Source organism: Phyllopteryx taeniolatus, chromosome 4 (genome assembly GCF_024500385.1).
Source record: "Phyllopteryx taeniolatus isolate TA_2022b chromosome 4, UOR_Ptae_1.2, whole genome shotgun sequence".
NCBI lineage: Eukaryota > Metazoa > Chordata > Actinopteri > Syngnathiformes > Syngnathidae > Phyllopteryx > Phyllopteryx taeniolatus.
In genome coordinates this window covers 22,504,517-22,528,264 of record NC_084505.1, presented here as the reverse complement: position 1 = coordinate 22,528,264, position 23,748 = coordinate 22,504,517, and the positions used below count along the sequence as shown (strand labels likewise).

General features: G+C 41.4%; 2 protein-coding genes across 14 annotated transcripts in view; one reads left to right on the top strand and one right to left on the bottom strand.

Moving 5' to 3' along the window:
* cacna1ab (calcium channel, voltage-dependent, P/Q type, alpha 1A subunit, b) overlaps positions 1-14,241 on the top strand; it is a 141,512-nt gene extending 127,271 nt beyond the window's left edge. For 11 of the 13 annotated variants that reach the window (XM_061770677.1, XM_061770670.1, XM_061770666.1 and 8 more), the window contains one exon: positions 1,716-11,746. In XM_061770677.1, the coding sequence (XP_061626661.1) occupies positions 1,716-2,516 (801 nt within the window). In that variant the 3' untranslated portion in view covers positions 2,517-11,746. Of the gene's footprint in view, positions 1-1,715; positions 11,747-12,930 lie in introns of those variants that run through there. The other 2 variants (XM_061770675.1, XM_061770676.1) reach the window with 2 other exon arrangements.
* Positions 14,242-16,879: 2,638 nt separating this feature from the next.
* On the bottom strand, positions 16,880-17,908 carry ier2b (immediate early response 2b). Its single transcript, XM_061770684.1, has one exon. It carries the CDS (start codon positions 17,705-17,707, stop codon positions 17,156-17,158), a length of 552 nt encoding a protein of 183 aa, XP_061626668.1. The 5' UTR covers positions 17,708-17,908; the 3' UTR covers positions 16,880-17,155.
* Positions 17,909-23,748: the final 5,840 nt, after the last annotated feature.

The following is a 23,748-nucleotide window of genomic DNA, read 5'->3' as shown; positions in this document are numbered from 1 at the left end:
TGGTGACACCCAGATTAAGCTCCTTTCAAGGGTTGTGCTATTAATTTTCATAGATAAGGAATAACTTACACGAATGCATTGGTATGGTTAGGAGGTCTGCTACACAATTCATAGGTTTGGCATTTGAATTTCAGCAACGGAGTTTCCTCTGTGGAGTTTGCATGCTCTCCCCATACTTAAGTGGGGTTTCTCCGGGTACTCTGGCTTCCTTCCACATTCCAAAAACATGCTTGTTAGCTTGATGAAGACTCTGAATTGTTCTTAAGTGTGAATGTGAATGTGGTAGTTGTTTGTCTATAACAGTGCTTCTCAAACCGGGGCCTGGAGACCCCCCAGGGGTCGGCGAGCCGTTCCTTGGGGGTCTGCAATAAATTATTGGTGTATCATTTAAAAGAGTGCATATATATATATATATATACCTCCCTACTTTATGCCGAGCTCAGAATACACGACTTGTCATTAACGATAGTCGGTGTGTCAGATGACCAGACAAGGTGTCACAAATTCGTACTGTGTCTTGGACAGGACAAGTGGTCACGCGACAAATATGATACCGACGAAACCCCGCCCGATCCTCGCGTACTGTCGCCAAGAGCACGGTCCCATGGCACTGGTCTTCGGGGTGTCGGGACAAGAAGAGAGCCCAGACAGCAGGGTTTCTGGGCATTAGGGCTGTCACTATCGAATCTTCTTAAGAGTCCATTATCCTATCGACTATTCCATCGAGTAATCGCTCCCCCCAAAAAAAGAGAGATTTTTTTTTTAACTGCTAACATGCATTTTATTCTATTCATGAGGGATGGACTTCTTTCCTTTAACAGCATATGTTATTTGGTGTAAATTCTGTGTACAGAATTTGAGCCAACAAAATTAGCCGATGCTAAATGGTTAGCAAGCGCGATTAGCATTAGCGCACGACTGATTACCGTTTTTGGTCAAGAAAAGGCGAACTAGCCTCCAGCTGACTCATGAATCATGTTATTTGTACATTACACATCTGACAGTGTCTTGATTGGGGACTTGTAACTCAATCGGCCACGACAGTGAACGTTTGTGTGTGACGTGTCTGTCGGGTATAAATCGGGCTACATATGTGAAGTCTGAGCTCGGCATTAGTTGCTTTATATTTGATTGGAACAAAACAGTGTCCGTCGGGTCCAAATCGGGCTGCATACCGTAGGTGTATTCTGAGCTCGGCATTAGTTATATTTGATTGGAAGGAAACAGTTTGAGAACCCCTTGTCTGTATATGCCTTGCGATTGACTGACAACCAGTCCGGTGTGTTACCCGCCTCTCGCCCAAAGTCAGCTGGGCTAGGCTCCACCTGCAACTATAATAAGGATAAGCGCTGTACAAAATGGATATATGGCTGGAATAGCTTACATTCAGCTCTTAGTTGGGGCAGTGATCCATATCCTGCCTTGAGCTCCCGCAGCTTTAGTCCGGTCAGGAGTTTAACGTTATTTCACCCACTTATGAATGTCAATTTCTCCTTTTTCTTTTTTTATTTGTCACTTTCTCTCTGTCCATTTGCCTTCAATGTGACATGTTGCTTCTTGGTGTGACTTCTTCTTTGCCTCATCACTGTTTTTGACCAATCTACCTACCTATCTACCTTACCTATCGCCCCCTCCTACCTACCCATTCTGCTCCACTTTTGTCTCTGTTCTTGTTGTGGTGCGTTTTGATTTTCCTTGTTTACATTTTGCTGTAGGGCAGTAGTTCGGTGAGCGGCAGCCCCGTTCCCTCGACCTCGGGGACCAGCACGCCGCGGAGAGGCCGTCGCCAGCTGCCCCAGACCCCCGCCGTACCCCGTCCTCATGTCACCTACTCCCCTGCCGTCCGCAAGCCCAGCTACGGTCCCCCGGGGCCAGGCCGCCTGCACTCGCCTTCCCCACGACACTTCTCCCCCCCAGACCTCGACAGGGGCTACCACCACCGGCCACCATCCCGTCAAGCCTCTCCCCACCACGGGGGCTCTTCGTCCAGGCACGTGTCGCCCCGCTCCCCAAGGCACGGTTCACCCCGCTCCCCAAGGCACGGGTCTCCCCGCTCCCCAAGGCACGGGTCTCCCCGCTCCCCAAGGCACCAGTCCCCCCGCTCGCCCATTCACGGTTCACCGCGGTCCCCGCACAGAGGCCGCTGGAACGGACCTCCGCTGGAGGACAGTCTGGAGGGGGACGGGCCCTTCTATGAGCGTGATTTCGAGTATGAGCGGCACCACGAGCCCCCTGCGTATGAGCAAAGCCTTTCCCATGGCAACCCCCACACTCATGCAGGAAACCCCCACCCGCACCCCCGCTCGCCTAGGACTGCCCGCCACGGGCCCCCTCCTCCGAACCCTCATCCGCATCCCCGCCGGGTGCCCAACGGCTACCGTTCGTCCTCGCCTTCTCCACATCAAAGGGGGCCACCTGGGGCACCTCACCCGCACCACCGGCCCCCTCATGCCCGCGGACCCCGCAAAGGCTTGCATGAACCTTACAGCGAGACAGACGAGGATGACTGGTGCTAGCGACTGGATTACGGCAGAAATGATAGGAGAAGAACAGCAACCTCCAGGGTTCTGGCCTTGCATCTGCAGACTTGATGGGGAACTGGGTGGGGGGTCTGGACATCCTCCCGAGGACCCTGCCTTCAGCGCCTGAACTCTGTGAGTGAGACTGCAGGCAGAGACCAGGCGGGCGATGGTGCTCTAAATAGACTGACAAACAGAAGCTGGCCAAGGCTACCTGGGCTATGCTTCCCAGAATCTGCTGCTGGGAAGCCGAGCTGCCCGCGGTAACGTGGAGCATGTGGTTTTAACAAAGAGTCCTGACAAATGGTTGGGGTTTCTGAGGCCAAAACCGCTCCTTGTGATTGGCTGAATCCTTCTTCTTCTTCAGGTTACTCGCTGGCCAGTCTGCTTCTTGGAACTCTCCAAGCGGCTTCTGCTGCTTCCACTCACATTTTTAAGGGACATGAGTTCGTAAAAAGTCAGACCCTCTTCCCTCTCCCCAATCAGACCCTTACATGCCAAGCTTTGCCTGCAGGAAAAATCACACTCAAGAACAAAACTTTTGCCTGAGGAGAGAAAAAGGGAGGAAAACCACTTGATCTTGAACTTTTTTTCCAAGGATAGAACAAGGAAGCTCTGCCTGTTCTGCAAAAAACAGCCAATCCCAGTGCTGGCTGATATTTGATGAGTTTTATCATCTCTGTTTACTGTTACAGACTCTCCGTGCTGGTATGACATCAATTCCTGTACGGTGGGGTGCATGCTCAGCTCTGTGTAAGCCCCACCCAAGCGTAGCCTGACAGGAAGTGAAATCACGCAGTGGAACGGGTGTAGAAGAGGAAAGAAATGATAGACTAATTTCTTCAGTATATTTCTTCTCGTTTACTTCTTGTTGTTCTTCTCGGACATTGGAAGCTCTTCTGTTTTCGTTCACTCCTTTGAGCCTTTTTGGATGGAAACCTGCATGTTTGAATCAACACATAGTAGAGAGGAAACTGAACCCCATGTTTTGGGACTTTGGGGTTGTGGAGCTTTACATTTACGTTTACAAAACGAAGTTCTCTTCTCTCTTAGACTCTTTCTCTCTTTGACGGTTGCTTACCTCCTGGAAGAGAAGCAGCTTTTGTGGTCAGGTTTTTAATGGGGGTTGACCAGGGTGGGTTCTGGGATTTTGGGGGGCACGCCAAGAGAGAGACAGAGCAGAGGGAAGTGAACTTCTGCCACCTGGTATTTAGTATTGTTCATGATGATAGTCTTGATAAAAATGTCCATGCAGAATGACAATGATGTTGATGATTGTTAGCGCTGTTGCTGTAGAGTTGTTGTCACGTTCTTTGTTATCCCTTCAATTATGCCAAGTCCATCTTGTTTACATCTCTGGCTTACGTCGATGATCCCTGGTCCCGAGAAGGCGATGTTTCAGGCTGGCTCAAGGGGGAAGTCAGGGAGTTCTTTTGGTTCTCGTCTTACCAAAACCCAAAGAAGAAAATGGTTATAAAATACGTTAATCATCCCTCTTTTTTTGTAGCGTTGTCGGAGAACTGAGCAGCACAACCGCCCGATTTAGACCTCCCCTTTGGTCCCTTCCCCCTGTAAAGTCACGTTACACCACTTCCGTGCCATCGGTGACCTCCTCTGCCCAAGCCCTCCATTCAGGTCTGGACTGGGTACCAGGTACTGTAGCACAGCCGAGTCCTCTTCTGCCAAAATCCGGCATCAGTATTCAACAGCCTGGTTTCGTCTCCACTCGGCTTTCATTCAGACTAACCTTAGATAAGGTGTTACGGGACGCCTTTCTTTTGGTCCTCGTTTTTATGAAATATTCTAGACTTAGATAATCGACTCCTATAGATGAGCTCCTGAATATAGATATAACTGTAGCCGTAGTTCTCGATAGCTTTTTGATTCGGTTGCCACTCTTGAACTTGCACTCTTGAAGATCCTAGATCTCCCCCAAAACCATAGTCCACATCTTTTGACTCTATGCAGACCTCATGAGCGTCCTTATGGTTTCCGCAGGAGCTGTAAGGCCCAGATCCCTGATGGAAGCCGACAAACGGGTGACGGTCGGAACCACTTGCACACTTGCGCAATGCGAGACCCCCTGCATGTGTTTCCCCCTCCCTCTCCGCACCACGTGTCACCTCCAGCGCCTATGAGTAGAGCACAGACTTGTTCGTTTTTTTGCGGTTGTTGTTTGGCAGGAAGTGAAAGGGCACAAACTGGAAGCCCGTCTGCAGTTACTTAACCCAGAATCCCGGACCCCGACAGAGCCGCAGTGCCTTCTGTATCGAGTCACATTAGTCCAACGCCTGCCAGCCCGCTACCGCCGGCTGTATTCGAAAAGGTCAAAAACATTGCGCCTTAAAAGTCCCTCTGGGTCCTTTGCGGTGGTCTCGACACAGGGCCCACGAGGGGGTGACACTGACATCGCTCAAAATGGAACCCAAAAGTACCATCCTGTAGGTATCCGGGGCAGGGGAATCACCCAGTGACTTTCGGCCCCTTCAGGCCAACGCTGCAAATTGAAAATACGAGGATTTCCCCATCCCCTGCGAAAATCTGCAAATAATTGACCCCCTCGCCCAAAAAAAAAAAGGTTTATAATTTCCTATGGATGCCACAAGATGGCAACACTTTTCTATTACAAAGGGCTTTGGCCTGTCTAATAGAAGCTCCTCCCCTCACGTCAACATAGTTCCTTGACACCAATACACCATGGCGCCGAAGCACTGCTTTTATATTAAACAAGGCTTTGCCCTGAGCACAGAAACAGCAAATGGGCGAGTTTCTCCGTAAAGAACCGAGAATAGGTTCCCCCAAAAATGTGCAAATAGGTGAATTTGCGAGAAACGAATCGCGACTATACTGGGGAGCACTGTTTTCTCAACAAAATCTGTCTTTGTTCTTGTAACAATAGCATTTTTTTCTTGAAAAAAAATACGACTTTATTGTAAAAACGTTACAACTTTTTTTCTCCCAAAAATATTCATTTAGCGTAACGTGATGATTTTTTTTCTGGAAAATAGGCAACTTTTTTCATTCCTATAGGGGTACACATTGTACAGTGGTACCTTGATTTGCAAATGTAATCAATTAACTATAACAATCTCAAATTGTGAGTGATACACGGTATCCCGCAAGGATTTTGTGGCGGTAAATCTAAATCCTGCTCGTACCTCCAATTTTGGCTTGTAACACAGCAGTCAATATAACCTGACAATAGTACACGTGTAAACTGATCATGAAATAAAGAAAACTAATCTCTCTCTCTGGCCCAACCGCGCCTGAAGAAAAACAACCAATCAGAGACAGAAGGGGTGACTGACGAGGTGCCAATCATTTATCGTGGCACTTTCAGCCACACCAATAGCGGGCACACCCTCGGTGCTTCAGTAAAAGTAAAGCGTTGGCCCCCCAAAAAACAATCAAGTAAGTCAAGGTACCACTGTACAGAAGTTATATTCAGTTGGCGTTCGGATTACGTGGGGGTCGTTGAAAAAAGTTGTCCCCCTTAAGGGCTCTCTGTGCCCAACAAGGTTGAGAAGCCCTGCTTGAAGCGTCTCCTTCGTTTGCGTTACGATCATTGGATTGGCACGGCATTGCGGGTCAGCGGCGTGTGGACAAACATGCAACTCAAGGGCTCTCTTTGCAAAACATCACGTGGGTTTTCTTGTACAGTTTCAAGTGCTGCCAAAAGTCATGCTTACGTATGTAGCTCAAGCCGCACATGGCGCTGGTTCCCCCCCCCCCGCCATGTACAGCCCTAGGAGAGCGGTTATTGGGGTGTGTGTCTTGGGGGCGGTGGGTGTTTAAAGGGCGTTAGTGGCGGTATCAGCAGTAATTTCACATAAAAAGGCACTGGGCCATCATGTCACATCATGCTATGAAGTCATAACCACATGATGTCATCACGCAGTGTCATCATCACCATGACGTCCCAGCCACAGGGAGGCATTCACTTTGTGTGTGCGTGAGAGAGAGATATTTGAACAGCTGTTTGTCATGATTGTTGTTTTATTTAACAATAATAATAAAAATAATTTGGAGCCTCCTGATGGTGCAGTAAGGACAGTAGTAAAAAGCATACAATTTATTAGCATACATCAGTACTAGAGCATATTTTAACATTGCAGTATTATCGAAAGGCCATATATTTTTTATTTTTTTTAATTGTCTAGTAGTTTTCTTAGCAATATATTTTTTGATATATTTGTGAATGTATTTTTGTTACTTATCTTAAATTTATTTTTAAGTATATTTGTGAATTCATGTGAGAATTTAGTTTTGGTTTATTTTTACAATGATTTATTTTTAACTATATTTCATTGTGAATTTGTTGGAACATTTCATCAATTCGTTTTAAATATAAATGGATTTTCATTATTCATCAATTACTTTTACATAGATTTGTGAATTTTTTTTCCATTTTATTTTTTCTCATCATTCATTTGGGATTTTTTCTTTTCCAAATGGCCTAAAAAATTAAAGCAGTAACTGTTTGGCCTTTATTTTTAATTAGGCACATGATGTCATTTGTGGCACTCCAAAACAACAAACAAATGACATTGGTGATGTTAAAAAACTAACCGTGTGTGTGTGTGTCTGTCCTATCAACCCACTCAACCTTCCATTGTCCACGTCGACTCTGTAAATTATGTACACTTTGAAGCATAAAAGTTTGTCAATGGAAATGTCTGTCTGTCCTCGTCTTGCCTCTCATCCAACTTTTAAAAATCCCGCTTCGCGCAGATGCAGTACCCTCAATGGTCGCACGGTGGTGGTATTTAGCTGCAGTTTTGATGTAAGGTTGTGGACGTCAGAACAATTGAATTCTTCCATCCATTCATTTTCCCATACCGCTTATACCCACGAGGGTCGCGGGCGTGCTGGAGCCTCTCCCAGCTAACTCTGGACGAGAGGCGGGGTACACCCTGAACTGGTCAAACAATTGGATAAATTACAGGTTTGAAAGGGGAGTTTGCAGTGTTAAAGCACCAGTTTCTGACCCAAAAAAAAAAAAAAAAAAAGTCAAAACAAAACAGTGACTTTGAAGCTAATATGTTTTGCTTTTGTGACACCTCAAACTGTAAAACAACAAAAACAAGACCAAGAATGGACTTTTGATGGTAAAATAATTTATTTACAGACATACAACTAAGAAGCGTGTTGACTCATCGCATGACTGAAGCGGAACGTCAGTGGATTTTTTATTTTTTTTTACATGGCGTTCGCAGCTCCAATGTTTGCCCTTGTTTTGTCTGGGGAGTGTGTCACATCCTTTCTTTTTAAGGTGTCCTGCCATCAAAAAAAAATATTTTTGGAAATCCACAGTGTTAGGCATAACATAGGTCATCACAATGAGTCTGTGTCCTCGTTTATCCAAACCTACCTCCTCCGGCTGGAGTTTCAACTCAGGCCTGCTGTGTTCAAGAGCACCACGCTAGCACATGGCTAATTTTAAATTTTTTAAATATATTTTAAATACATTTGAAAAATAAAATTAGCCGTATGCTACCGGGTCTCACGGCACCAGCCCGTTGCATCCAATATCCGTTAAATCAAGCTTCCACTGTATATAAAAGCATACATGTGTTGTGGTTTACGACAATGCTTAACTATATTTCTAATGTTGAATGTAAGTGAGGATTAAATAGCGAAGCTTTTGGTCATTGTTGCCAAAATGTGCGCAAGATGAACAACGCAAGCCAGTTCGTTAAAGTAACTGAATGGGACTCGCTTTTAAAATATCCTCTCTTTTACTTCACCCACGTGACACGTCCCCTCTGTGGGGCTGTGAGTAGTGGGCGAATAATTCAACGCTTGGTGAATTCTGCTTCACGACGATAGTAAGACCCCACGTGAGCCAAATGCGAGGTCGCTATGAACACTTCCACACGGAGATATGGCCAATCGGACAATCAGAGCGAAGCTGTTTTCCATGTCACATATTAATAAGAAATACGGCCATCTGTGCTGCCAGGCAAAAAAGACCGAGATTAGGTTGGAAAAGGACATCCTGGGCATTTTCAACCCAATTTATCTTGCAGACCTGATGAGAGGCCGTCAAAGAATATATGAATAAAAATATGGTGGAACTTTTGTTGCTTACCGGATGTGTATATTCCACCATAGTTTTAGCAAAGCACCTGAAGCCCAAGGAAACTGGTCAGTGCAAGACTGTGACTGCTGTGAGTGCCCGAGAATGATTGACACTTCGCCTTCTGTTTATGATTGGTTGTTTGTCCTCCGGTGGGGTAGTTTCTTAAAAATCAAATTAGAGGTACAAGATAGGCCAAGAGAGGCTTGATTTATTTATGTATTTATTATTATTTATTTATTTATTTTCTTCTTTCTCTTTCTCTCTGTACTACTGCTAGGTCAAACTAAGACTTTTAACAAAAATGACAAAAAGTATTTTTTGTGGGGGAAAATTGCAAACTCACCCTTTAACCTATCTATGCCCAAAGTGCACAGGTCACTTAACCATAAAAATAAACCAAAATATGATTTATATATACATACATATATAATATTAGGTTTTCAATTTTTTTTAATCTTCAATTCTATACAATGACCAAATAAAGGATTTATTTTAACCTTCCAGTTTTTTTGGGGGGGGGGGTTCATGTAAAAATGACCCACTGCATGTTTAACCATAAAATATAAAAACAAGTGTATTTACTACATAACAATTTAATATTTGGGGGTGAATACTAGAAAACCACAGAAATAATATCAATGCAATACTAATATAAATTATAATTATAAAACATACCATATAAATTCTAACGCATTTGTTAAAATATAATTCAAACAAAAAAGAGGAAAAATTATCCCAAAAAATTGGTTTACATAAAACATGTTCTTGAAAATGTCAAATTGACCTGCAACATGCTGTAACAGGAGGATTGATTTTTTTTATTTTTTTTTCCCCCCCCCCCTTGAGTATGAAATATTTGTGTTGCGTATTGCGCTTGCTCAAGGGTTAATGTAACCCACAAGATAAGAGGAGTGTTGTATTTTTTAATCTTCTCCAAAATATTTACTCTCGTTTTAAACTTGAAATTGGTCCAAGAACATAAGAGGGTTGTATTACTTTTATTCAGTTTTTTAAATATTATACCTTGGGTTACTGTTATATATATGTATATATATGTATGTGTATATATATGTTTTGTTTTTACATTTGACAATGGGTCAATTTGACCCACCACGTGACAGGGGTGCAGCATTTTATTGAACTTTTTTTTTTTTTTTTTTTTTTCCTTTTCAATCTTGAGAATGGGTCAATGTGACCTACAATATAAGAGGAGGGTTGTATTTTTTTTTTTTTTTTTTACTGTTCCCTAAAATATTTTCTCTTGAGTCCTAAACTTAAAATGGGTCAATTTGACCCACAACATAAAAGTGTTCTTTTTTTTTTTTTTTTTTTTATTATTATTTTACTTAAAATGATGAATTTGCATCTATCCACCCACATATCCATCTATCCATCCCATCACCATGGCAACCATTGGACCCAGTAGAACCTGAGCCAGTGCCACAGTAGAAAATCACTCAGCAAGTTGGGGATTCAAAAAAGAGAACTAAAATAAAGCATACATGGCAATTTGAAGCGAAAAAGAGATTGTATTTAATTACAGATTTTGCATGTGCAACGTGCATGCCACTATGTGGGGTAAACTTCAGGAATTACAAAAAAATTAATTATATATATATATATATATATATATATATATGGATATATATAGATATATATATTATGTGAAAAAATATATATGTAAAAAATATATATTGATGTTTTTAAGAGCAATGTGTTTCTTTTTTCCTTCTATTTTTAAAAACAAAAAAATGTAAACAAAAAAAATAAAAAATATATAAATTTGACCATAAAAAAATCTAATAAAAAAAAGAAAAGAAAATGACCAAAAAAAGAGATTGGTGATGAACTCAAAGAATGTTTATTTCATGCGGGGACACAACCAGAACACTTGAACAATAACAAAAATATGAAAAAAAAGAAATCCCAATTGGAGAGATGACCAGCTGCCTGAGCTTGAATCTGGTGATGTTTTGTTCACGGTTAATGAAATCCTTTTTCTTCTTCTCTCTTACTTTTCTCCCATGCTCTGTCTCTCTCTCTTTTTTTTTGACTTTTTTTGTGGGGGGGGGGTTCTGGATCTTTCTCTGCTGTTTCTACCTGGAATACATTTTGTAATTTCCAAACACGACTCTTCCTAATGACGCTGAATAAAACCAGAGAGAATGCATTGTACACGGCTCTCATGCTCCTTAATGCACAACACATGGCATCTGATTACTGTACTCAATTCAAAGAAACACATTCATGTTTAATGTTTATGTGCAACAAAGGATAGGAGACGTCTGCCAAGGCCTAATATGGATCAACACCTTCATAGCGACACACCTCGTGTGTCTGAATTGAACAAAAACAAAAAACAAAAATCACCAAAATCCAATACTGTAGTTATATTTATGTATGTGTTTGTGTGTTTATCTGTAGCTTTCATTTTTTAAAATGATTTTAGATTCATTTTTAGCTATATTTTCAAATTTTCGTTATTAGTAGTTAGTATTATGTTATGTCTGAATTTAAAATACATTTGTGAATTGAAAAGTAAAAAATTAATTTTCAAAATCATTTTGAATTTACTTTAAAAATGCATTCATTTGTGAATTGATTTTATTATAGCTATTTGTAAATTCCTTTTATAATTCATTGTAATTTTTGTTTTAAAATACATTTTTGGTGAATATATTTTAAAAATAGGTTTTATTTGTAAATTTATTTTAAAATACATTCCTTTGTGAATGAATTTTTAAGTGATTTATTGAGATGGGTGGAATTTTCTTTCTTTCTTTATTTTTGATGCATGCATCCGTCTGTTCTCTATACCGCTTGTTTGGGGTCGCGGGATGCTGGAGCCTATCCCAGCTGAGTTCGGGCGAAAGGCGGACTACGCCTTGAACTGGTCGCCAGCCACCGTCACTGAGTGGGAACTGAACCCACGCTGCCCGCAAGTCAGTCGAATGTACCACTATACCGTCAATGACATTTAAAATAAATTAACTTGTAAATTAAAATGTTTAAATTATTTATCCATTTAGTGTTAGATATATTTATTGATTGATTATTGGTTTTTATTTCCTTACATAAGTTATGTGAATTTGTTTGAAATGATATTTGTTGTTCATTTATTTTTAAAATAAATTGTATGCAACTATGGGTTTGCTTTATCGCGGTCATCACAAAATGTGCAAAACATTGAAACCGTGGGGAAGGTGGAATTCTGGATTGGCACTTCGATCTAGATCCTCACCAAAATACCTTTTGTGAAATCCTGCAAAGTTTATAAAAATATAAAATAAAATAAAAAGTTCCTGGGCGAGGGTCATAATTAGAAAGTAAAGAGCTCCTCAGGGTTTGTAAATGAGGTACTGTATATTTTGATTTGGTACAAAATAAGGTAAGTTGTAGTTTGCATTTTGATGATGTCATCATTATAAGTGTCGGGTAGACTGTCTTGCCTTCAAGACTTCATCCGGGGATTTGAACCAAAAATCACGTCAATTAAACTTTTGACTGACTGGCTGGCCCGGCCTGTCTATAGTCCGCTCAAGCAATAACAACTGTGTGGCCATGAAGAACTGACTAAAAATCAGCACCCAGTTTTACGTGGCAACGTGAAATTCGGTGAAGGTCGATCCTGAGTTGACCCACAAAAAGGTCTCAAGAGGCATAATCTGTGAAAACACAGAACGTCTGCCATTTTCGATTAATTTTGGTCCCCCAGAGTTTTTTAAAATTCAGCCCGGGGACCCAGTTTTACTTAGCAACATGAAATTTGGTATGTTGCTCATGAGTAGACAACTCTCAAGAAGACAAACGCACAGGACAGCTTCCATTTTGGCTTAAAGTGTTTTTTCGGGTTTTTACTTCGCCTCCCCGGTAAGGTCTCGTCAGGGGTTTTGGAGAGGAGGGTCTGTCGGGAAGTCGAATTTCAGATTCAGGAGGAGCAGTGTGGTTTTTGTCCTGGCTGTGGCGCAGTGGACCAACTCTACACCCTCAGCAGGGTCTTCAAGGGTGCATGGGACATCATCCAACCCTTCTCCATGTGCTTCATGGACTTGGAGGTGTTCTTCCATGTCCCACGGGGGTCCTGTAGAGGGTGCTCCAGGAGTATGGGGTACAAGATCCCTTATTAAGGGCTGTTCGGTCCCTTTACGAGTTTGGTACGCATTGCCGGCAATGAGTTAAATACGTTTCCAGTGAGTGTTGGACTCTGCCAAAGCTGTCTTTTGTCACTGATTCTGTTTAGTGCCTTTATGGACAGAATCTCTAGGCACAGCCGAGTCATTGAGCGGGTCCGGTTTGGTGACCTCAGCATTGCTTTTCTACTTTTTGCAGATGATGTGGTTCTGATGGCTTCATCTAGCCGTGATCTCCGACTCTTGCTGGAACGGTTTGCGGCCAAGTGTGAAGCGGCTGGGATGAGAATCAGCACCTCCAAATCTGAGGCCACTCCTCAGGAAAAGCGGGGAGTGCCCTCTCCGGGTAAGGGAGGAGATCCACAGTCACGTCAACTGTGTGCATTGCGTTGTGTGTTTTCAGTTGTCCTGCTTTCAAAACCCGAAACGTCCTCACACGTCCACCTTCATCTTCCTCCTCCGAATCTGCGTCCGCCACTACGTCACCGAGACACACGCCTTCGCACGCGCACACACAGTCTCGCCCCCTCCCGCCTCTGTCACATTTTATTGACGTTTCTTCCTCCCTCTGGAGCCACAATTCTCCTCCCCCCTCCTCACATCTGTCTGTACGTCGCCCACCTCCCCTCTCTCACACACACACAGCTCAAAATAGACCCCTCCTACACATTTTGTTGCAGCAACGCATCACTTCCTGTCTCAGCCTGGCACGCACACGCACACAGTGATACTTCCTTCCCCCTCCAGGCAAACGCACTCACTTCCTGTGCATCAAATGTCCTCACGCCAGCCTCTTTATTAGGTAAAGGTCCATTTCATTTGTATATTATCTGTGTATCGCAGATTGATTGCTATTCCTTACAGTCCCCGGATGTCCCCCCCAAAAAAAAAAAATCAGACATCAGTGACAAAAGACGAGCTCATTTCCTTATTCTAGTACATGTTCTTGGCTGCTTCGCAAATCGATACTATTTGTCTGACCCCACTTCATCTGTTGTTTTTATGCGATATTAACCAATTTAAAGTAGTGAAAATTGTTTAAGAACAAATCTATAAACGCTCATGAATGCTGTAAATGTCTGAGAAGTGTTGTAAAACTCCACCTATTTCTTCGATCTGTGGAAGACGTGCGGCGTAATTGTTTCCTATATTGAAAGTCTGGATTTTTTTTATTCTTTAGACAAGTGAAAATGGTAAGATTAGATACATTTGAGCAGGCTTTTTTTTTATTATAATCAATTGATGCAATAATCGTTGCAAAAAGGAAGTCATGAGGTAAGTGTATGCAGAATCATTTCCACCTATATACACGGGTTTAGTCCGCTCGTTGTACTGATTGCATCGCTCACCTTTGAAATGAGTTTGGGAAGAAGACGTAACACAGGCGTTTGCTTTTGTGAAGTTTCTGTATGTTCTGTGGAGTTGTGTGACCACAGACTGATGTGATTGCCGTGTTTGTACCATTTTAATCAGTGACAGTGTAATAAATTAGCTTATTTTTTTAAGCATATGAATATTGTGATTGAACATCATTTTGGGGTGCTGTTGTGTTGATGTGAGTGTGCAACGATATACAGCATGATAGCAACTTAAGGTATAATACCAACTTGAACAAAGTGGTGTTTGCGGATTTCTTCCACCAAAAAGTGTCAAAAATTAATGGTGCGCATCATACATGGGTATAGGGGGGAAACTTTCCCATTTTATAAATGTATGCCGCCATCTAGAGGTTATGAAAAAGCAGCACACGTTCATCTCAATATGCCACCGCCACCTAGAGGTTATGAGGAAGCTGTACACTTTCATTCTAATATGCCAGTGCCACTTCGAGGCTATGAAAAAGGTGTAGCCTACACTTTCATTCCAATATGACAGGGGTACGTATGACTGCATATATGTACAGTTGTGCTCATAATTTTACATACCCTGGCAGAATTTGTGAACTGTTTCTTTTTTTTTTATATATATAACTGAACAACAACCATCATTAATTTCTTTGTGGTTATGGTTTGTTTGATGATAATGCTTTTCTGAAATTCTTGACAGTTTAATTTCAATACCATTAAAATGAAACTAAATGTGTTTCTCCTGGCCCTTCATGTTTTCTTTAAAGAATTGTATCCATCTTACAAATTATTCCCGGGTAATCAAACATATGAGCACAATGGTGTGTTTTCTCATTTACTAAATAAAAGTAGGGCTGTGAATTTCAAAATAAGAGCAAGTAAATAAAAAGAGAGTATTACGTGTTCAAATAAAGTTCTTAACTAATAATTATTTGAAAAAAGTAACAAAATCCAGATAATACATCATGTTTTGATCATATGGGTAGAAGCAAAATCATGCATTGTAAAAATGCATTATACATAGGTAGAAGGGTTTTCCAGAATTTTGAGGTCAACTTTGGGGGTGCGTATTATACACGAGAAATTACGGCAATTGAACAACTTTTATTATAAGCACATATCTAAATGAAACAAAAAATAATGCATAAAATTGCCTTTTTTATAGTACAGCTTGTTCTGTGTCATTACATCTTACAGGTGTCCCTAAAGAAGTAAGCTTTGTGTATTTTAGCTATGAAAAGTAACTTATCTTTGTTATCTGGAATATAAACAACATCCAAGATTTGTTATCAGCACCAACAGGATGTCAGATGTTTTCCCACTTGTCAAAATGTTCCAGCTGGATTTTTTTCCTTTTCTGATGGAAACCGCAGAGAGACCTTGTCGTCCATCTTGCATCACAGCTGCCTCAGTTCCAGCTTCCTTCCCGCTCTCTTCTATTTTTAGCATCTATTGGACATCACAAGCGGCGGCTGGTGTCGGTGTGTGTGTCTGCGTATGCGCACTCCACATCTGCATCACAGAACACTTAGCATCCTTAGCACGCTGCGCTGCATCTGGGCAAACAACAAATCGAATGCTTGACCAGGTGCAGTTTCGACTCTGTCCTCATCCAGATTTCAGTGATAAAGCCTGATTTTGAATGATCAAATCCAAGATTACATTCAATAACCCTGCTGATTTTGAGTGAAATTCAAGATAGGTAACATCAAAGGTCATATTAGTCCATGTTATGTCATTTTTGAGGTCATACATCAAGGCCCATGTTCTTCATCAGCAGTCAACCGGATCCTATTTTCAGTCCTTCGGTTTCAGGAGTGTTTTCTGTCAAAGTAAGAAGAATCCTACTGATTTTGAATGACTGAATCGAAGATGGCTTTCAGGGATTTTTGTTCAGAGCAAGATTCTACCAAACCGACTTTGGAAGAACTTGAAAGGCGAATACGAGAAGTTAGGTCTTCCATCCCACAAGAGTTCCTTGTGAAATTAGTTAATGCGGTTCCCAGGCAGCTTGAGAAACTGGTGGCTAATTCTGGCACCCATATCGAATTTTAAATAAAACTCATGCAATACACTTTCTTCTCATGTTCATTTCTTGTAAAAATTATAGTTCAGTAAGTACTTAATAAAAATAGGGAGTTACTTTTCAATCACCCGCTACAGTACTATCCAAGATAGCTGAGACCAAAACTAAATCTGTACATACTATTTCAGCCCATGTTTTTGGTGTCAAACTTGCAGGGCAAGAACGTTATTGATTTTAAGTTGCGCTACATAGATTGAATCATTAATACTATAAGCTTTGCTGTTACAAAGGTCAGGGTTAGTCATTTGTATTATCTTGACAAACATGTCATCTACTTAGAGCTTAGGAACATCTTTTTTTGTATTGCATCCAATTATAAGGTGTACCTAATTCAGTGTCTGGCACCATGTGGGTGTCAGATCACACCGGGAGGATGTGATTCATAATTCTGTTGTAATCCACAGGAAGTGGCGTGATTAGAGAAAGCCGTCTGGTGGCGGACACGCTTGAGGATTGACCCACATTACAGAGTTCTTGTCTGGGTAACAATCACCACAACGGAGGCGCTTATTTGTTCACTTTCAACTCATTTATTATCAACAACCACAGGGGGGATTAAAATTTTTTTTTTTTTAAAAAGCAGCTTTACATTGTGAGGTATATGACGTCATTTTCACATTCTTGAAATATAGAAAAAGTCCAAAAAGATGTAAAACAGCATGTGTTTAGTGTAGCACCATGTCGTTGTCCACAGCAACAGTGTGCATGTGTGTGAGAGTGTTATGTCAGCGCCTCGGTTCCTCTGTAATGAGTCCCTGGGTGTCCTGGCGGGTCCGCCTTGTGTGTGTGCGCGCGCGCGCGCGCGACTCAGCTGGAGAGCCAGCCAGCCCACCGGGTCGCTCGTTCGACCCGGACCGAAGCTGCTCCACGCTGGCCAGGCGAGCTCGCTCTACTCGGGCCCGTCCCGGGACCGTCGATGTGGCCTCCAGGCCGCTTGCAAGTGTGGGCAAAACAGCGCTCCAAGTCCAGTGGAGCCTCCGTGTCTCGCCCTCTCAGCAGGCCGGTATGACCCGGTTCAGAGATAGCGAGGTGAGGGACTCGGCGGGGCCCATTCGGCAACTGGCCGGCGGCGGCGGCGGCGACGGCGCGGCGTGCCGCTCCTCGCCGGGCTCCAGCCTCGCCCGCTTACTGGGGAGGAAGTGAGGCGCCGCCGACTCCTTCCCCCGCCGCTTCCTGGAGCGCCGCGTCGGGCTCTGGTTCTCTTTGTCCTCGGCGGGCTCCCCCTCTTCCTCCTCGGCCTCCTGTTGCGCACCTCCCCCCGCCGTCGGGCTCAACTCGTCGGGGCTGTGGTCCACCTGGGCCCCCGACTCCAGGTCGAGCTCGGTCGGCTCTTCCGGGCCGGTCTCCATGGGTTCGGGCGGTGGCGCCGACGAGTGGTAGATGTCCCGAGCGGAGCGCATGACCAGGGAGAGAAGGAGGCTCCGGTGGAGTCTTAAGCCGCCTCGCTGGCTCCGGGACGCGTACAGCTTGCTTATGGACACGGCCAAAATCCGCCTGGCCTCCGCGTTCACCTCCATTGTTGTCTCCGTTGTTGTGTCACTCATTGTTTGTTTGAGCTTGCTTAACTTCCTTGTTGTTTTCCCACAAAACAACGAGTTCGACTTTACAAAAACAACATCAAAATAAGCGCACTTTAAAAAGTTCCCGTGTCAGTTGGGGACAATTTATTATTATTATTTGTTTTAGTTTTTTTTTTTTTATTGTCCACCTCCTCGCTCTCGACCCTGAAGAGAATTGCGAGCGTGAGAGGCAGGGTGGTAATTTATCTACTCTGTGACGTCACGTCGAATTCCTCAGGCAGTGACCAATCAGACACCGCCCACACCTGCCCCACGCAGGCACGCGCACACGCGCGCGCACCCCATCTGTTCCGTCTAGTCTGTTTTCTCACCCTTGTCAACATTTAGTTTCTCTTCATTGCACTAAACAAACGCATTTCGCCTCGAAAGCTATTTAAATTATTTTACAACAAGATAACCGTCTTATTTTCGGTTTAGTGATGATTAAATGATTTAAAACAAGTAAAATAGAGTCCTATATTTGTATTTTACACGCTTTAAACAACTACTGAATCATTTCATCAAAGTCGTTTTCGAACCATAACGACTTGGGGCTGACATCGTATTATTTTGGAGATCACGGGACGTTTTGTGAGGGTTCAAAAGTGTAAACACGGAGGAGAAATAGTTTCGCCGAATGATGTCACGTTTTTCTTCTGGTAACTCGGCAGCTCTGAGAATTTACGTGGGTGGGGAAGTGAAAGAAGAAGAAGAAAAAAAAAGCGTCTCAAATTTCACGGCGCACATATGACTCACCTACGTCACTCCCCTGCCATATATGGCCTATCCGGTTGTAAATTCCCGTGGTGGTTGTGGGGGGGAAGGGGTGGTACACGCAGTGGAAAGGCCGTGACGTCAGCACCCCGCCCATTTTTACTCCTCTCGCTTCCTCCTCCCTCCCCAGCTGTGCTGACGTAACCAGATTACCATATATGGCGCGGTGGCCGGCGTAAACAAGGTTATCTAGGTTACCAAGGTTACCAGGCGGTGGGTCAAAAGGCAGTTGCGTCACGACGCCTTCATGGTCCATCGGAAATAATGTTTTTTATTATGCACAATGATTTGTTACAACTGCGGTTGTTTTTTTTAAAGTGCTGTGTAAAGAAAGTCGCTTTTAATCTGAAGTGGCAAAACTACTCATTCTGTACGTACACGTACAGATACTCGTGTAAAAAAAAAAAAAAACTCCGGTAAAAGGAGTTTATTTTTATTTTTCTTTAAATAAAAGCAAAAAGTGCAAACTGAAATGTACTTAACCCTTTATTGTTCATTTCCATGCACACACAGTATATTTCGGGTCAATAATATCCTCATAATAATTGTTGATATCAAATTATGAACTATATATATTTTCAAAATGTATTCATAGCCTGTCTGACATTAATAAATGATTCATTTTTTTATCTGTTTCAGAGAAAAGCAAAAGGTTATTTTTTACGTTTTACACTACTCGTACTGATTAGTCGACTTCAAGGGTTAAATGTCAATGCGGAGTAATAAAGTCGACAACTCGACTTTATTTGTTCTTATGCTGTTTGACTCCTTCTGAAGTCCCCCATGATCATTCAAAGACCAACAGATACACGTTTCTTGGGAATCTGTGTAAACACAGACAGTTCAGGCTCCCTCTTAAACACTCTTACAATTGTCCCATAAAAAATATACAGTACATATTTATGGCATGTACATTTTCAAGATTCCTGTCATTCCCACCATTTGCCTTTATTTAACACAGGCTGGTAAATCTAAAATCCATTTTAGTAGACACAGGTCAAAAACGCAGCATACGTTTGGCTTCTATTCCAGGCAGAGCTGCTGCTGTCACTTGCATCATTGCATTTTGGTATGCTTGCTATCTAGCCACGCAGCTGTAAAAATAAACACAACTACACGCGACCGCAACACATGTATAAACTTCCCCACAGTATTCCTACTGTAACCCGATGCGTCTCTATTTTGTACTTTTATGGAATGATTGCAGGGCAAATTACCTCTGGCGTTACGGCGAAACGCATTTTGAATTTGGATCTCATTGACTAGTTTATTAATGTTTATTTGAAGATTATATCAAATATTGCACTTTGAATGCATACTGAAATTGCATAATAATAATTTGTCAAGCATATTTTTATATTGGATTATTTTTATGCTTGATGCATGTTTAAATTATCTTTTTAAATTATATATTCCATAGCATTATTACTTTTTTAAAATACAATTTTAGTTATATTTTTTGGTGGCATTAAAATTATTATTTTTACATTTTTGCTGATTATATATTTTCATGGCATTATTTGTTTTGTAAAAATTCCTTATATTTTTTTTTACACACCATTATCATGTTGCAAATACCTATATTAGTTTTATTTTTCAATGACAATTTAGATTGTCGGTGCTCATTTTTTTACTGCATTATGATAATTTATTCAATTCTTGTTGCCATTGGAGTATTTTTCTTATCCATCCATTTTCCATACCTCATATCCTCACTTGGGTCGCGGGTGTGCTGGAGCCTATCCCAGCTATCTTCGGGTGAGAGGCGTAGTAGACCCTGAACTGGTCGCCAGCCAATCGCAGGGCACATTCACACCTATGGGCAACTTAGTCTTTAATTAACCTACCACGCATGTTTTTGGAATGTGGGAGGAGAGCGGAGTACCAGGGGAAATCATATTATTGCCATGACACAACAAATTTAAGGATAACTAGTTTTGAAATCGGAAGACAGGGATAATAGTTTGCTCAAGTATTGTTTAGGTTACTGTAGAAGAAGGGTTTGGTAACAGAAAAATGCAATATCTCAACATTATTGTTTATTATTATGACAATTTGGAAACCGATTTTAGCAAAAATCACGGAGGTTGACGAGCACGATTTGCTTTCGCGGGCCACATAAAACGTAAAACTGTTCCGGCATAAAATGGATACAGAGCCTCCGTTATGCTTGACCTCGCAGCTGAACAGGACAGGTTAAAAATATATATATACATAATTAGATTTTTGAAGCCATTATTTCATTAAATGTGTCTATGGCACTAGTATTTATTTTTCTCAATTATTATGGCATTTTTAAACAATCTTTGTTTTCACATGGCATAATTACATAATGTATTCGATTTTTAAATGGCATGGTTTTTTTTTGCCACGGAATTTGATTTTATCCTTGTTATATTTTCCATGGCATATTTTGAATGTATTTGTTTTGTTTTTTTTTAATTGAGGGATTTTTCTATCAATATTTTAATGGATTTTTTTGTTTTTGTGGATTCTTTAGTTTTTAAAAATGCTCATTATTTCTTGTCACTAACCCATGTTTTAAGTATCTTTGTTAGTTGTAATTTTCCATGCCATTATTACTTTTCCAACTTGTGATAATTCTATCAGCCACTTTTTGGTAACTGGTAACACATTTCATATTTTTTAACGCCGATGAGTGCTCGTTAAGTAAGCCTTAGTAAGGCCTTCAGCTTCCCAGAACACGAGTCGCCGTGACCTCGCTTTGTGTCGGCACCCAACTGGTCACTATGGCGACGCTGTGTGTGTTTGATTGTGTGAGTGTGTGTGTGTGTTGTTGTGCTGCCTCCGCCTCAGGCCAAATGGTTGGTGAGGAATGTATGTGTGCGTGTGTGTCCTTGGCTATATAATACCATAAGTTCACTAAGTGCGTCGGTTTACTGCTAGAATATTATACTATTACTGTATGAATTACTTAATTAATTGCTCTTTATTTATGTCAAGTTTATTTATATGTAAAGTGCGTACAGCGGCTTTAGCTTGTGCTCGTCACATCTTTCTTTGTTTTGCTTGTGTGTTTCATTTGTTTTCGTGTTGTGGTTTGTATATAAAGCAGCTTATAGCACACCAAGGGTAAGCTGCATGATGCTGCTGTCTTTCACACCAGAAAGTAGGTCATCCATACAAGGAGCACTTGAAGGCACCACGAGAGAAAGGGTCACTGGGTCTATTTATATAGTGGCCCATGTTACGTTGTCGCTTCTGGCTCCTTTTTTCACACTTGTTTTTGTTCCTCGGCGGTGTTGTCGTGTTTGTATTTGCTTCGGTGGCACACAAGCGCAAAAGTAGTGAGGCAAACAAAGCAGCCCAAATGTTGTCCGGCTTGTACCGACAAGAACATTTGCGGTGTGAGGAATGATTCAGCGATCACGCCTTTGGTTGTCATGGATAAAAACATACTCTTTGCAAAGTTTGCTTCAATATTTGTAGGTTTCTTTTCATCTAAATGAATTTTACCACATGCTTGCTGCTCGTTAGACTTGGGACTTTTTGTGCAAATTTCCCCCTGAAAATAAGCGAAACACTCCCTACTGGCGATTTGGGAGTGTAAATAAACAACTGAACACAGAGAGAAGAAATTAGTCTTCATATTAATAAGTGTCTCTTTGCATATCATATGTTTGCAATAAATCTAAATATATTCCACTTATAAATCATCATCAAAATTCTTAATTATCTATGGCATTAGTATTTTTTTATATTGGTGGCTATGGCATTATTATTATTGTTATTATTATTGAATATATTTTCCATGGCATTGTTATTTTTTTTATTTTTGTTAGCGTTCATAGCATTATTTTATTTTTCTTTATATTTTTGTCAGTCATATATATTCACATATTTGTTTTGCTATGGCATTATTGTTCTTATCTTTGTTAATAATTTTTCCAAAGCCTTTTTTTTCCTTTTACCTTTGTTGTTATGGCATTATTATTTATTATATTTCCATGGCATTCTTATTACTTTGTTATAGTTTGCCATGGAATTATTTTATTTATATTTTTATAGCACTGTTCTTTACACATTTTTCCTCATGGCATTATTACTCTTGTCTTTATTATACTTTTCCATGGCATTATTATTATTATATTTTAACCATGGCATTTCTTATCTTTGTTAAGCAAGTTTTTTCCATAGCATGGCGTTATTAATTGAAGAATTTGGTTAATTATATGTTCCTTGTCATCACTTATCTAAACATTGTCTATCGTTCCATCGATCAATCCATCTATCTATCTGTACATCTGTCTGTCTACCCCTTTGAAAAATGTAGACTCAACTAAACAGCGCCAGCAGCGAGGTGACGAAAGGGCCTGTGAATTCTCACAGGACGGGATGGGACGGGGCGGGGGAGGAAACAGGATGAGGACAGGAAGGAAGGAAGGAAGGGAGAGACGGACAGGACGAGGGTGGGAGGGAGTGGGAGGGAAGGGAAGGGGCACATGGACGAGGTCACAAATAGGTGGGCACTGGGCCCGATATGCGTTAGGGCCAGGGCTATATCTGCGCCTGTCTGTCTGTCTTCTCAGGTGTTGCCTTCAGGGACAAAAGTGGAGGAATGCGGTGTGATCCCCAAGCTGCTGCCATGGCGACTCTTTATGTATACAACTTACAGACCAGAAAAGTTTAAAGTCACCGTCAGATTTGGAGTGTTATTTCAGTCTGTTTTTTTAATACAGTACTCCAACACAGGAAATATGTTTAAGCATTAATCACACAAAAAAGAAAAAATATGTTCACATTGTTATAGTGCATACAAAACTGTATGCAAAAGAAAAAGAGAAAAAAAAGCTAACTTTACTGTCACAAAGTCAGCCAAGCCCAACATTTTCAATTAACAACAAATTTCGGAGAATAAGTTCCCTTCGAGGAGTTAAAAATGTAATCAAAATCAAATTTCCAGGCAATAGAGTGCCCCCCACCCCTGCATACTTGCAGTTCGGCCCACGTGGATTCAACTGTCTGCGATTTTCTTTTTATTTCCATTTTATTCAACATAATTTCCAATTCTTTTTTTCGTTTTTCTTTTAGTTTTTTTCTTTTTAGGGGGAAAAAACTAAATCCAAAAGCGCTTATTGTTGGTTAATCCCCCCCTCATTCAAGGATTTTTGAGGTTAAAACAAATATTTAAAATATATATTTTATATAAAATAGGCTTAACGACAGCTGCAGACTAGTCCTTGTCAGGCTACAATACAAACAATAAGTAAAATACGTGAATATAAACAAAA

What these genes read in the sequence shown, in the direction of transcription:
- ier2b (XM_061770684.1), bottom strand. Translation starts at nt 17,707, where the DNA reads ATGAGTGACACAACAACGGAGACAACAATGGAGGTGAACGCGGAGGCC.